Source organism: Pagrus pagrus (assembly GCF_965226575.1).
Source record: "Pagrus pagrus genome assembly, chromosome: 18".
Taxonomy (NCBI): domain Eukaryota; kingdom Metazoa; phylum Chordata; class Actinopteri; order Spariformes; family Sparidae; genus Pagrus; species Pagrus pagrus.
The window spans coordinates 23,483,812-23,498,546 of NC_140202.1; the positions used below are offsets into that span (position 1 = coordinate 23,483,812).

General features: G+C 41.4%; 3 protein-coding genes across 4 annotated transcripts in view; 1 reads left to right on the forward strand and 2 right to left on the reverse strand.

Annotated features, from left to right (window-relative positions):
• Window positions 1-3,250, reverse strand: part of sos2 (son of sevenless homolog 2) — a 28,972-nt gene extending 25,722 nt beyond the window's left edge. The window contains 1 exon segment of the mRNA XM_084380699.1: window positions 2,363-3,250. Coding sequence (XP_084236825.1) covers window positions 2,363-2,446 — 84 coding nt within the window. The 5' untranslated portion in view covers window positions 2,447-3,250.
• Window positions 3,251-4,891: 1,641 nt separating this feature from the next.
• Window positions 4,892-10,971, reverse strand: l2hgdh (L-2-hydroxyglutarate dehydrogenase). Its single transcript, XM_084380690.1, has 10 exons — window positions 10,745-10,971; window positions 9,106-9,221; window positions 8,279-8,430; window positions 7,879-8,010; window positions 7,636-7,798; window positions 7,515-7,549; window positions 7,266-7,433; window positions 6,575-6,732; window positions 6,300-6,431; window positions 4,892-6,169 (listed from the first exon to the last, which is right to left on the reverse strand). The coding sequence occupies exons 1-10, from the start codon at window positions 10,834-10,836 to the stop codon at window positions 5,974-5,976; spliced, it is 1,344 nt and encodes a 447-aa protein (XP_084236816.1). The 5' UTR covers window positions 10,837-10,971; the 3' UTR covers window positions 4,892-5,973.
• Window positions 10,972-11,033: 62 nt separating this feature from the next.
• dmac2l (distal membrane arm assembly component 2 like) lies at window positions 11,034-14,668 on the forward strand. Of its 2 annotated transcripts, XM_084380692.1 has the most exons (5): window positions 11,034-11,117; window positions 11,196-11,299; window positions 12,630-12,838; window positions 13,576-13,747; window positions 13,841-14,668. In XM_084380692.1, the coding sequence occupies exons 2-5, from the start codon at window positions 11,205-11,207 to the stop codon at window positions 13,953-13,955; spliced, it is 591 nt and encodes a 196-aa protein (XP_084236818.1). In that variant the 5' UTR covers window positions 11,034-11,117; window positions 11,196-11,204; the 3' UTR covers window positions 13,956-14,668. The 2 variants fall into 2 exon arrangements, with proteins under 2 accessions (XP_084236818.1, XP_084236819.1); XM_084380693.1 differs by lacking the exon at window positions 11,034-11,117 and having other exon boundaries at window positions 11,125-11,299.
• The last annotated feature ends 67 nt before the right edge of the window (window positions 14,669-14,735 follow it).

The following is a 14,735-nucleotide window of genomic DNA, read 5'->3' on the forward strand; positions in this document are numbered from 1 at the left end:
GGAGTGATTTTGATCCTTTTATGGTAAGCAAATGTCCCGAGGCTCTAAAACAAACAAGAAGGATGAGCAGACTGTGTTTCAATAACTGATCTGACAGGTAAAGTCTAAAGTAGACACTTAAAACAAAGAGGCAGTCAACAGACTTCATCAAAGCACAGTACAAAAAGTATAGAGGTCTATTTTGGAGCACAGGCATGCATCTTTCATGCTTTCAAAATAAACTGTTTGCAGCTCATTCATCTATTTTAGGACTCAAATACTTCAGTGTTTTAAAAAGCATCCCTTGTCTAAACACTCAAGTCCACATGCTGTGAAGTTTCAACTTTCTATTGTAATAACGTCTTTGTTCAAGTCTCAGTCGTGAGTTAACACTGATGAAATGTAACCAGGTACATTAACACACGTGCTGCACTTCAGTACAATTTTGAGGTACTAGATGACTGGAAAGCCTGTACTTACTTTCTTACTTTTACATGAGCAAAGAAGTAGAATCAGTACTTTTACTTTAACAGTTTTTCACACAAGTATCTGTATTTCTACTTGAGTAAAGAATGTGTGTACTTGTGCCAACTCCGAGTAAAGATAGTGTTGATACTTAAGTACATTTAAAATCAGATCCTCTAAGTACTTTTTGGACGGCTGACTTTCACTTTTACAGAAGTAATGCTTTAACACAATATCTATACTTTACACAAGTATGACTTCTGTGTATTTTTACAACACTGCTTGTTGAATAAATATTAGTCAGCAGTGATGAATGGACATTTTTCAGCGTCTTTTTTCAGTTATAAGTTGGAAGTGATGCATCATTAGGGAGGAACGCCAACAGTGAACTGGCCGGATTATAAAAGGTAAAGGTCATAAGTGCTTGCTGCTGTTTGGTTGAACTCAAACCTCTGCCAGGTCTCCAAGGTGAGCAACACGTTTTACTAATGCTTAATGTTACACTGAATCATTAGCTTGTATCATAGTTTGCCCTGTCTCTGCTCAACACCACAGCTTTTCCACAGCAGTCTGTGTCCCTCTCGGTGACTCTTTCGAGCTCCAACCACATTGGGACACGTAAACATATAAAAGGATCTTGACAGAGCCTTGTAGGTTTACACACAGGACCTTTTCAAAGGGAGAGCAGCAGGCAGAGCCGTGTGCATCTTCCAGTGTCTAAACAATGTGGCTTTTGCGTGTAACCTAATGGAACAGCAAGGCAAAAAAAAGGTTGACAGTGAAACATAGCAGAGCAGTGATAACTTTGTGTTTTCAGTTTGAACTCAGAACTGGATTGTCATGAGTTTGCAAGTCTGAGTGTAAGACTGAGGGAAGCAGGGGGGGTCAGAAAACAGAGAAAAGAAATCTGGTGATGACAGGGAGAAGCCAAGATGATGCAAGCAAAGTGAAAGAGAGGGACAGTCCAAAAGGAACTGATACGTGTCAGTCCTGCTGACCAGTGACATTGAAATTAAAATATTTCCTGTCCTAAAAGTTTCAAGTAGGTTTATGAGAATGAGGTTGCATTTCTTCAGAAAAAGGAGCGACACTTGACGTGTAGTCATCATAAAACAGCTGCAGAAGGGCTCTACCGTGCATGGATGATGCATCTTTGCTGTTTGACCAAATGAGGAACAAATAAAGTCGTTGGCAGCAACACACACACGTCAAATATTGTTTGACAGTGCCTTCGAGCTACAGGGCAGCAGTCCCAGGACAGCTTCACTGGTATAAACTCCAAGGTAACATCGGCACCCTGCAAGTTATTAGTATGACCTGTTTACCCTCAAAAGTACGAAACACTATCAACAGATCGTGACTCTACAAACCGGTCAACTTCTTCAAAAACAGTGTGGGAAAAAAATCATAATAGGGAACTTGGGTGAGAGACTTACTGAATAAACAAACTGTGACAGCCACATACAGACGATGAAGACATCGGTTTCAATACTGACAAAGAGTGATTGACAAGGATTAACTACTTTTCATTTATGTTTACAGGGACACTTATATTGTAGGAAAAACACTTATTTCCAACCGGGAGCATGTTGGAAATGAGTGTTTTCACACGCTATCCTTTTGATTTTTGTGTTTTCTGTGTCTTAAAAAAATAAATAAGGCTGCTGGTTACATGACAGATGTGCCTGTACTCCTCATAGTACTACTGATACTGATACTGATACTACCAATAATAACAATACTGATACGTGGGCGTTGTTGATGATAAGTTGGCAACATGCAACAGAAGTTTGTGTTAGTAAATGCAGATGAAACCAGTACCTCCATATCCCCAAACCAATGAATCACCAGTATGGGAATACGTGTTTTGAAAGGCTGTTTTGGAGACGGTTACTTGTTGTAGTAATCACGGTGTTACCTTTCGTAAAGCTTGCACGAAGAGGCCTCTCCATTTGTGACTGTTCTCGTCACTTGAAAAGTCGTATATCTGCTGGGGCTGCATTGCTGTAGCGGCTCCTGGCGTTGCCGTGATCCGGGCTGAACTGTCAGCATCGGCCCCGGATAGATAGTCCTTGTGGGTGGGTCAGTCCAGGGCAGGCACGGTGGAAAAAGTCCAATAGTCTCGCTTGCAAATATGAAGAGTATCACCAAACCACACTACAAGTCCGGGGCTGAGTCGGGTTAAGCAGCGGAAAATGAGCTAAAAAAGAAAATAAGCACATGTAGCTATAAAGTTAAGTCGTTAGCTCGGTGGCTAGCGAGGCTAGCCTGCTGCTGCTGCTGTAAACACGGGACAGCGGCTAACTAAAAAGCTAATGGCTAATAACAATGTTGCTAAGTGTTATACTTGCTACTTGGCGTTTCCTAAAAAGCTTATAATAGGCACATTAAGTTCAGTATTAAGTCACGACATTGGAGCTCAGCTCGTTGCCAGCTAACTACAGCTACAAGTTATGTTTGGTTATTTGCTGCCTTCACACCTGTAACGTTAGCAGGCTAGCGTTAGCCGACTAGCTAGCTGGTGCTACAGGCTGCTGCTGGCCTTGATGCGCTCCGAGTTTTATGTTGTGGCACACGACCCGTTCAGCTCCGAACAAGGCACACTATCTCCTGCGCTGTTTGCTTCACAATCAGGCATCTTTTCCGGAGCGATCGGCCGCTAAATCCAACGCGAGTCCCCGGAACAGCGAGCAGTCCGAGGCATGTCTGTGAGCGGGGCAGCCGAGGAGCAGTCGAGGTGTTTTTGGTTTGTGAAGTCGAAGATGTTCGTACCAACTCCGCTGCCTGTCTGTCTGCTGCTGCTCTCTGCGCCGCGCTCCGCTGTCAGGCACGCACGCTGCGTAATTTCACATTTTATTGGACAGAGAGAGAGAAAAAAAAACAAGGCTGGACTTCTGCCTCATTTCATATTGGCGACGGAATAATAATTATAATAATTCCTGGAAATATATCAAGGTCGTATAAAAAAATCAACCTTTTTTAATTACTGACTTTCCTGTTGTGAGAGTGGTGCTAAAACACACAGTCGAAACGTCACATAAGTGGATTTTATGAGACAGGTACATGCAAATAAATCCACTTTGTTTCCAAGCAATTATGCAAGCATTACCAGTAAAAACAAAAAAAAACAACAGGATTCAGCAGACGCATCACATTGAGACATAATTTGTGCTTACATTGGGGCTCACACAGCCTGTTTGTTGCTGACATTGTGCCTCCTTGTGGACAAACTGACTAAGTGCTGCAGAAAAATAAGCATGAAAAGGTCAAAACTTGAAGTAAAATAGTTATTTATCTTTTTATTTGTTTCTTTTCTCCATGCACCTTGGAGGAAAGTGAAGTTGTGCCAAAAAATCCCAACTTTCTTCCTGATGTTGTCACCATTTTTTCACATTAAAGGTGCAATATGTAAGAAATGGACACCTTTCGTATTCATACTCCGAACAAATAGGGGGCAGCATATCACCAGAGTTACCGCTAAATGCTGCTTACTGCAGCTGCTAACCAAGTCCCCAGGAAGTGGGTCGGGGGTTCGAAGCTAATTTTCGACCCATTTCACTGTCATAATTTGAGCCATTCGGTCCAATAACATTTAGAAAGTCAAGAAGAGCCGCACGATTAAATTATTTTATCCTCATTCAAGTTAGCCGGGTGCTAAACAGGAAGTTAGCCGTCTCGAACGGCGTAAGTCGCACACTCTATGGGCCGCACATGGGCATCGCCGGAAATCGAGCATTTTTGGCTTCATGCACCACTGAGCAGCTTTCATAGGAATGAACGGGGCTGCACCTCGAGGGCAGTGTCCACTCGTTATAGGCCCATGGTAGCTGCTATTACCTCAGTTAATTGTCTGGACTGGGTATTATGAGAAAGGACAGGCCTGGGCTAGCTGGTTAGCATGCTAATTTCAGTAGGGATCTACATCCAAACCACATCTAAAATCTTATCTCTTCACATTCTGTAATTTTTGTGGAGTACTACTACATATGTGAATACAAGTAGGCTTCAGAGGAAGCTGCATGTAATCTGATAAATTGCCTCCAGTGATGTCACTTAGTGGCTACGTTGCATTGTGGGTAATGTAGGCACCAGGTATCAAAAAGTAAGAAGAGTGCTTGGAATAAAAAAGGTGATATCTCTGGAGCTGCTGCATCGATTTTGAACATTTGTTTTTAAACTGCCCGTAATAAATCCAACTGGTTTTCTAAACTTTGTGCCTACATTACCCACAATGCAACTTGAGTGACATCACTGGAGGCAATTTATCAGATTACATGCAGCTTCCTCTGGAGCCACAAAATGCTTTACACTACCATTTTCACACATGCAGTAGTACTACACAAGACCTGTGAACACACCCTTCAAAAAGTACCTCAGGGTAACATACTCTGCATATGTGGCCTATGTTTAAATGTCATATGGCACAAACCACAAACACTCGCATATGTGCTATTCAAAATATGTATTTATGCACCATTTTCTTTAACATTCATTTGTCAATCAATGGCATGAATTAACAGCAAAGGTGACACCAATATCTGGGTATTTCTAGCAATATGTGAAACCTTTGAAGCTGTAATGCAGAGATGATTCTAGCAGGGTAAAATCAAATCACTGCCCACAAACACATAAACAGCTTATAAAAAACATGTTCTCAGTTTTGTGTAAACATGACCTAAGACCTAAGAATATTTAGTCTTAATATCAGTTTACAACAATCCGTCTTTCTTCATTAATTGTGCGTACCTTATCTAAAACTGTGCGTTTCATTTCAGTCCAAAATGAGCTAAACCATGTTTACAAAATGAAAACATCTTTCACGTACTCTCAAAACCAGAGATACTCATTCATTATGCTATATTATACATGGGATTGTTCAATAAAATGTTGGTTTTTCTTTCTGAAAATAGTTTTGCAGCATTTTGGACTGAGACCAGCAGGCATTAAAATATTCCAACAACAAAGACGGCTCTCCTGCAGTCAGCAGCTGAAGAGAAAAACACACACAATGTATTCAAGAGTAAAAGAAAACATCCATACAAGAATTATACCCATGACTTTTAAAAATCCCTCATTTAAAAAAAGGTAAATCTCCCAGAAGTAAAGTTCATATGAAAGAAAACAGTATGTCAGAGTATTTCAACATTTGTTCCAGTATTTTGATAATGCAAACTGTTATTGAGGCTGAGTTGTTTTTCTATGCTTAATATTTTCACTAAGAGTAACTCATCGTACAATTTTTTTAAGACAGAAATGTAGTGTAGAAAAATACATTTTAACTTGAAATGTTGAGTAAACATACAACCTGAAACGGCACAAGTAAAACTAAAAGTAAAAACAGTCTTAAAAATCTAATCAAGGCAAAGATATTTTACTTTCTCCTCCTAAATTAAGGCTTGACCTGTGATAAAAAAAAAAGTCTTCATGATGATGGTGACGCTGAGGTCATGACAGCTTCATACAACATTGTAGTTTCACTTGGCTGGATTACTTTGGTTCCCTTTACCCTTCTGCGATCACCGTGTTTGTCTACAAACTAAATCGACTCTCCACCTCGTCTGCGACCATTTCAGCGATGGCGAGGGAGGAGGTGGCTGCCGGTGAGGGAGCGTTTCGCACATGGAGCACCCGACTGCCCACATCCCCGACCCCGCCGTCAAACACAAAGTCGTCTACGAGGTTTCCGTCTCGGTCGAGAGCCTGGGCTCGAACTCCCGCAGGACCCCTGGAGATGAACAACAACGAGGGTTACAGAAAACAGAATCTAATGAGATAATTTATCCTCTTACTTGTGCAACAAGCACCTGATATACTGCAGTGTGCATGCGTTTTTAGCTCTTGCATAATTTCTCTACCTGAGCACGTCACTCAGCGAGAGTTCAGGGATGTACTTCTGCAGGATTTTGACTTGTGCACCGATGAAAACCCCTCGATACATCTCTCCAATCCCGTACGATATGTTCCTCATTACCAGCTTCTGAAGGCCCCTGAACAATAAAGAGGAGACGATTAAATATTCAGCATCACCCACCACGGGACAATTACACTGTTATTAACATGACTTCAAAATAAAGTTCCAGGACACAACACAAAGAAGGAACAAGGAACAGATAAAATATTTCTGTCGTACCTGAATGAAAGTGCGTCTGCAAAGTCTCGCGCGTTGAAATCGTACACTTTGTAACCCTCCCTCTTGAAGGCGAGGACTGCGTTGGGGCCGAGCCAAACACTTCCATCCATCCGCGGGGTGAAGTGAACACCAAGGAAGGGGAAACGAGGGTCAGGAACCTATACGAGTATTTTATTAAAAAACAAAACAAAATTAAGTGATATGTAGATATGCAGAAGGTACATTTGCAGTTTCAAGTTTTGCTTTGTTGTCTGTAAAATTGTAAAATATCCACATTCAGTGCGCTCAAAGTCATGTTGTAGCCACCGCTACTTGCTTCTGATGATGATTTTAAAGTAAAACCGAGATCTCAAAAAGTGGAAATATACCTTAATCGTTCTTTAAAATAACTGCTCTCACAAGAATCGTAACTTGGATATCAAAAGAATATTTTCAGTTGTTTTGGATCTACTCGTAAATCAATATAATTGCAGTGAGGTACTGACACTTCCAAGGAAATCCAAACTGGATTCAACAGCAGCTGAACCAGTTCTCTACATTTTTTTCTCAAAGCATCTCCACCTCCACAGCGTACTGATTTCAGGTTACATGATTTTCAAGTTAATCTGCCACTTGAGGCCGCCAAAGTTAGAAGCTGCGGAGCACATTAAATAAACTAGAAATCTGGAAACGTATAGTTCTTCAGACTTACAGGGTAGATATTTCCTTTGACCAGATAGTGCTTCTCTGGCTTCAGGACCAGATAATCTCCTCTGAAGGGGACGATCCGCGGCTCCGGACTGCATCCAGATATCTGCGACAGGCGGTCTGAGTACAGGCCTCCACAGGTCAGGACATAACGACAGTGTATCTCGTTACCCTGTTGGAACAATAACGCTATCAGTGAAAAAGATAGAACACAATTTGAACATCGTGATGCTTTTAGCTGCACATCTCTTGCCTTTTTGTCTTTGACTGCGATTGGATATGTCATTCCTGCAAATAAAAACCAATGACATATTCACAACTCTATCCCAAAATTGACTGTGTTGACATATTGATGTGCAGAACCTATTTATTACCTTCAGTACTCCCAGCTGGACTCTCCTTGACCATGGAAATGTCATTGACCTCAGATTCTGTTACCACCGTGCCACCTGCCTCCTCAAAGTCTTTGCCGTACCTGAGAGCTACCATCCTCCAGTCCACAATGCCGGTGTAGGGCGAATCCAAGGCCATTATACCCTGCAAGGACGACACACATTAGGCCTTCGCTGTCATCTTTTCTTTAGTATGAATAACAATATCGTCTGCGAGACTCTTACCCTGCAGTACGGCTCTCGCTCTCTGATTTCCTTGGCGTCGATAATACTAAGGTCACGCACATTGTTCTGCATGCCGCGCTCATATAAAGCTTTCAGTCTGGGTATCTCCTCCTGCTCCACAGCCACGATGAGCTGCCAAACGCAGAAATATACTGATCAATACCAAGACAGACACAGCACAATAATCTACATTGCAGCTCCATACAACAGTGATTGCCAACCAGGGTAGTTGTACCCCTTGGGGTACTTTTGCAACTGTAATGGGGTACATGGAAATATTGTAATTTATCTGTAAAGAGTCATCAGAAGGACAGTGCCATTATTATGCTAACTGAGTTTTTTCATTAAGTATTTAATGCATATTATAATGTTCTTATCTGGTTAAAATACTGAGACAGACCTTTCCACATCTCTTGTAAGGGAGCCCTTTCTTCTCGCAGTACTCGTAGGCTAAAGTGGCTCCTCGCACACACAGTCGGGCCTTCAGCGAGCCCGGCGTGTAGTAGATCCCGCTGTGAATGACTCCACTGTTGTGCCCACTCTGGTGTGCAGCTGGTGAGTTAGAATTGAAGAACAATATGAGGTTTCAAAAGGAGGTTTCATTAAGATCCTTAGATTGACAGAAAGGTTTATACTTTATATCATCAATCTATAATGTTCAATACATTCAAAGAGGGATACTTCAGTCAGCTGCTCCCAAACCAGCAGCTCACTCACTCCCCCAAGCTCACAGTGTAGCACATCATCATTGCATAAAAGCGACAAGTTTTGTTTTTACAGAGGGGTTATGTGATGGATTATTTCTTGTGACTTTCCCAAAATGTTGCACAATTCCTCCAAGGACAAAAATGTCAAATACATCACTGAAAGCCATTTACTCAATGTTCAAAACGTAACACTGGCAAGACATTTAAGTTTACTTAAATGTTTTACATTATCTTTAAGACGCTTGCTCGACAGTGAGGCTTAGGAGGGTTTACGGGTGTTCAATGGTTAAACAGTGTTGGACTCTAGCAGATTTTGAACAGTGTGCAGCACAATGGCAGCTGTTCACCCAATACCTATAAATTAAAGCTAAGACTTGGAACTTAACCCCTTTTCTGTTTCATGGCTAATGTGCTGGAGCACAGAGCCAAAGCAACTGGTTTTAATTTCTGTGACATGAAAAACATTTCTCTCTTTAGAGCAAGTTGTTGTCTTCCTTCACCACACAAACTTTCAACCCACAGAGCTCTTTTTCTTTCTCCAGCAGGATGAAGCTGAGCGACGGGTGTCGCAGAATGAGCTCTCTGGCTGTGGCCAAGCCCACGATGCCGGCTCCAACTATGGCCACATCACACGTCCTGGAAAACAAACAGATGAGATTACAGAGAGTGAAAATTTAAGATGGTTACTGATAACCAACTGGCTTTACAGGCTGCAATAGGTAGAAGGATTTAGGTCAGTGGTTCAATGTTCAACTGTACATGACTGTAAGAGCAGCTATTAGACCTCTGAAACTGGTCAGTAGGGAAACCTATGACACAAATGTTGTAGTTAACAGGCTATTCATATCTACAAAGAGAATATCCAGCTCTGATATTGACCTATAATGATACATAAAGTCACATCATTTGAAACATTTGTCTCATTTTTTACATCCGTTCAGGTATGGCCATAAAAAAGTGATTATTATATGAAAATTGCGATAAATTGTTGCAAAGAGCCCCTTTAAATTCCGATTAAAGTTCACTGTTTCAGTGCGCTTATGTAATTTTGGACGATAAAGTTATTCGTATCGGCATCTGCCCCCAAAAATCCAGTATCACTCGGGCTTCGATCTAGTAGGCGGGCTCAGAGTGTAAGCAGAAGTCCCAAGATACCAAAACTTGTCCACTCTTCACCACAGGACTTTACATAATTGTGCATTTGCAAAGAGCTGGAAGTACACAATGTTCGAGCCTGGGAGAACACTTCAAATCCAGTGGTAGTAAAAAAGCTTGGCAACAGACGACATCTTGTTTTGATTTTCTGAAAATTAGAACCATGCAAGGGGCCGTAAACCAGGGGGACAGGGGAGGAACCAGTAAAATCAGTTGAAACATCATATCTGCTTTGCATCTATCGCTCGATCACCATTTTGAAGCAACGGAAGAAGAATTATGCGCTAAAAGTACAAATGTTCTTTAGAGAAATATGGCTTCAAGGGCTTCGCTGCTTAATTTGCATTCAGTTACAGAGGAGAGGGCTGCCTGAACTTGTAAAAACATGTGCAGCCATTCTTGCTTAAAGCTGAGGAACACTTAATCTACAAGGGATTCGCAAATCTGTGATTACACTGGGTCCTGATGTCTTGCTGATGTTACCAAAGTGCTGAATGTATAACTTTAAGTTACAACATCTATATTTCACTATTTGCTTTAAGTATGCAGGGGGAGGAGCCATATTATATAAGCTGCTTGCCATGACCCCAGAGAAGCCAATAGAGTCACTAGGTATAATTACATGCAGCTGGCATGCCTTCCTAAAGGTGCAATTCACACAAAACTAGTGACTGACTGCTGGACTCCTGCAAGGAAAAGTCAGATTAGGCATGCAAGTGTGGATAGAGCATGCCTGGCTGTAGAGACAACAAATGTTTTGTGTGTGTAAACAATGTGGTGTGGTGTGAGGATCAGGTTCAGCAGACATATTGTGCAATCTTGGTGTATGAATGTCCTTGGCAGTGACAATTAAAGTTACTCATTGAAGCGTGTACCAGCGTGTCTGCCCCCTTTACTTAACTTACCTGTCAGCCAGTAAAAATTATAGAGTGAATTCATTAAGCTCACTCCTCTACTTGACTACAGCACCGCACAGTTGGCTCACATCTTATGTCACTCTTTACCTGTGCAGCTGCCTGGTGGTAACGTCCTTTAGCAGTTTGGGCTGCGCTGCTCCGACAGCCTTCAGAGAGGCCCCGCTCAGTGTCCGGATCATTTTCCCAGCGTCTAGCAGCTCCTCACAGCAGCTCCGACATCGTACAACTGTCACAAAGATTTCCCTGAGCTCTGTTTTGTGTTTCCTCCTCCTGTTTTTGCCGCTGCTAGCCCCTCATCCCGCTGCTGCTCCTCTAGCCCGACGAGCGTAACCACGCCCCCCGCGTAAGTTCACCCACTCGGACGTACAGCCAATGGGACGGCACGCTTTTCCTTACGCCGCGAGGTCAAAGGTTACAGCAATGGACGCCTCCCAAATGTAAACAACCCTGTCTGTTAGAGGTGAGAATATCTCCCCGGTCGCAGTTTTTAATCTCAAACCAGAGCCGACTGCTGATTTATTTTATTTTTATATTTCAGATTTAAGATATGAGGCTTTTATCGAGGGCAGTGCGGTCTGCTGCGGGTCTGAGGGAGTCGAGCCGGAGACACTTCTGGGGCTGGCTCAATGCAGTCTTCAACAAGTGAGACAACATTTATCCCATAGATTAAGGATGTAGCTGCTGTGTAGCTATTAGCTTATAGCTGCTGCCTCAATGTTGATAGTAAAATGGTATTTTGGGGATGATTTACAGGCAAAGTCTTGCTCAATAACCACTTATTATTGACATAACAGCAAAACAAACAGTAGATTAAAGGAAACGTTATGCTCATTTTAAGGTTCATAATTTTATTTTGGGTCACTACTAGAATAGGTTTACCAGCTTTGAGGCTCAAAAACACATCATCCCCCCTGTCTGTAATGCTCCTGTATCTTTGTCTCTGACTGGTCAGCTCACACACGCCTGAGCCAGCACCGCTAACAACAACAGAGCAGCTGTGATGAATCAATTCCTGCCAAACTAGCCTCTAGACAGAAACTATGCAAACGTGTGACATGGTGATAGCCTGATTCACAAAGTCACAAAGACTACTGACCAGGCGTTTCAGGAGCAACATTTTCTGTATAATTTTCTGTATCTCCTTATAATTTGATTCTGCTCTATGGTCAGAAATGTGTATCCCTGTACAGCTGTTTGTTGCCTTTACGATTAATTGATTAAATTGAATGAAACTAATCGTTCATTCAGTTTGAATAATTTTCTGAAGATCTTAAATGTGGGTTTTTTTCTGGTTTCTTTACTCTTCTATGAAAGTAAACTGAATATATTTGGGTTGTGGACAAAACAAGACATTTACAAATTGTCATCATTGAATTTGGAAAACTTTTTGAAAATTTCAAGAATGTCAAGGTTATTTATTTGCCATTATAAAACACGAATTTGTCATTATGGACCGAACAACTAATCGATTAATGGGGAAATAATTGATTAAATGACAATGAAAATAATCTTCAGCTGTAGCCCTAATGATAACCATCATTTTACATGTTATTATCTCATATTCACAATATTGATATTTTGCTTTCAAAAATCTGAAACTATCAACAATTTTCATGATGTATTTTCTGTTTTTTAGGAACTCTTAAGTCTATAAAATATCAAAAATGATATTACCTGTAAGCTGTCAGAATCACTTGTTCCCTGTGGTCTTGTTGATCTACTCAGGAAACCCAAAGTGTTGGTGATGAAAAAAATAAAGTTTCAATGAGATAATATTGTATTTTACTTGATTAGTGACAAATTAAACAAACTCTGGGTGATTTGCTCAGGTTAAAACAATTGACCTAGTAGGCAGGTTGCCAGTTGTACTTTATTCTGACTCATCTCTTCTGCCCTCTCAGTGACAACCATTACCACATCACATGACGTCATCAACATGTACCGTACTGAGTGTTTGTTGATCTTGTCTCAGGGTGGACTATGAAAGGATCAAAGCTGTCGGTCCAGACCGAGCTGCAGCAGAGTGGCTGCTGAGATGTGGAGCCAAAGCGAGGTTTCAAGGTTTCGAACGCTGGCATCAGGACTACAACGGACTGCCAACTGGGCCTCTGGGCAGATACAAGATCCAGGCAATCGACGCCACCGAATCCTGCATCATGTACAGAGGATTTGACCACCTGGGTCAGTGTTACAGTGTGGAGAATATTATGTTCTTGTCCTTGTGAAGTGTCCCACTCTCATTTCCATTTCCCTCCATGTGGTCATGAATGTTCTCAATTAAATAGATGTAACTCGACTAAAACTCAGCCACAAACCCAGACCCTAGATGAGAAATAAAGAGGAATATTTGCTTAGGTCCTCCTTAGGTTGTACCGATACCAGAATATGAAACTTTAATAAAAAGCACTTCAAAGTTTTCCATCTAAGAAGTAAATTTATAATGAGGGGAAAAGTCGAAATTACCAAAGTCATCAGGATTCATCTTCTGGGGACTTTCAAAGTCACTACCAAATTTAATGGGAATCCATTCAATAATTCATTCTTAACTTAGCAGACTAAAGAGCCTGGTCAAATCAAAGATTAAAGCTATGTTCAGAAAGTGTAAATTTTGCATTAACTATGTTAACATGAGCTTGACCTGGACCATTGACCTGAAAGTGATTCCCCTCTGTGTTAACAAGAAAGGAAATGTGACGGTGAAAGTGCATCTCTCCCTGACTGATTATCCAAAAGTGACGCAAGAGAATGGATTGTTTTACACCAGACACATAGAGCACTATCTCTGACCTTGTTGGCTGCTCCACTCCTAACTGTACTTTTTTGGTGCCAGAGTCCACAAAGATTTATTTTGAGGCAAACTTGTTCTTTGTCAATCAGAAGACAGTGTACTGATGTTGTTTTTGTGTTTATTTTTCCAGATGGTTTGAAACATTTGGAAGAAATCAAGTTTAACAAGTGTATCTACATTGAGGACACCTGCCTGGAGAGGTTGAGCTCAATAGAGAATCTGCAGGAGAGTTTGTACATGATGGAGGTGGTGTCATGTGGAAATGTGACTGATAAAGGCCTCATCGCCCTGCACAGACTCAGGTGAGTGTTTGTTTTGTTCTATATCTGTTTCTTTGTAACCCATTTTCTTGACGAATGTTTCCTAATGTCATATTTTGTTTGAATTCCACGCAGGAATCTGGAGTATCTGTTCCTCAGTGATCTTCCCGGAATCACAGATAAACAAAAGACTGTTGAAAGACTGCAGAAGGCACTTCCACGCCTGGAAGTAGAACTAGACCTGGAGTGACTCAGAACAACTTCCTGCCTAAGATTGTAAAACATGGACATCTTTTTAAGGGTTTTCAAAGTAAAAGACCCATGCTGGGGTGCAGGTATCTAAGTGGCAGAAATGATTAGAGCTTTTCGCATCCTTTAATTGCTAAGAAAAGTTGCTTCAGTGCTTCCTTTCTCATCTCCTTTAGCGTAGGGTACACTGGACAGTCTTCTGCAAAATAAAAGGAGATAATGCAGTCCCACAATTACTTGAGGCCCTTGTGTAAGTGCAGTCAGCGATTGTTTTTTCTTTCACATCTTTCTTTGACCTCACAATGTTTTCCAACAAGGTCAAAGAGAAGTGTTTAGGAAAAGACGTTGGACGTGATTTTTTTGATAGTCGACTGCAGCCCTCATCTTGATGGCGGACAGACTGGAGCATGAGCGGCTTTGATCCTCCATGTAGATCCTTCAGCTAAAACATTAAGAGTTTTTGCACGTGAGTCACTAAAGGATAAGGTCACCTAAAAAATGATAATTGAGTTATTATCTACTCACCGTCATGCTGATGTAAAGTCGGTAGAAGTTTTGCAGTCCACAGAACATTTCTGGAGCTTCACAGGAAAACAGTGTTGCAGCATTCTCCAACACTGTTGTGCTGTGAAGCTCCTGAAATGTTTTGTGGACTACCACACTTCACCTGCTTTCCATGAGCATGAGGATGAATAATAAATGACTAAATTTTTATTTTTGGGTGAACTCATCCTTTACGTGTCACCTCTCAGCTTGAAGCATAATCAAGCTTTAAAGAAAC

Excerpts from the sequence above, each read along its gene's own strand:
- l2hgdh (XM_084380690.1), bottom strand. The coding sequence starts at position 10,836 with ATGATCCGGACACTGAGCGGGGCCTCTCTGAAGGCTGTCGGAGCAGCG. Across the intron at positions 9,222-10,744 it reads ACCACCAGGCAGCTGCACAG|GACGTGTGATGTGGCCATAG; the intron begins GTAAAGAGTGAC and ends TTTGTTTTCCAG. Across the intron at positions 7,434-7,514 it reads TCGCAGTCAAAGACAAAAAG|GGTAACGAGATACACTGTCG; the intron begins GCAAGAGATGTG and ends TTGTTCCAACAG.
- dmac2l (XM_084380692.1), top strand. The coding sequence starts at position 11,205 with ATGAGGCTTTTATCGAGGGCAGTGCGGTCTGCTGCGGGTCTGAGGGAG. Across the intron at positions 11,300-12,629 it reads CTCAATGCAGTCTTCAACAA|GGTGGACTATGAAAGGATCA; the intron begins GTGAGACAACAT and ends ATCTTGTCTCAG. Across the intron at positions 12,839-13,575 it reads CAGAGGATTTGACCACCTGG|ATGGTTTGAAACATTTGGAA; the intron begins GTCAGTGTTACA and ends TTATTTTTCCAG.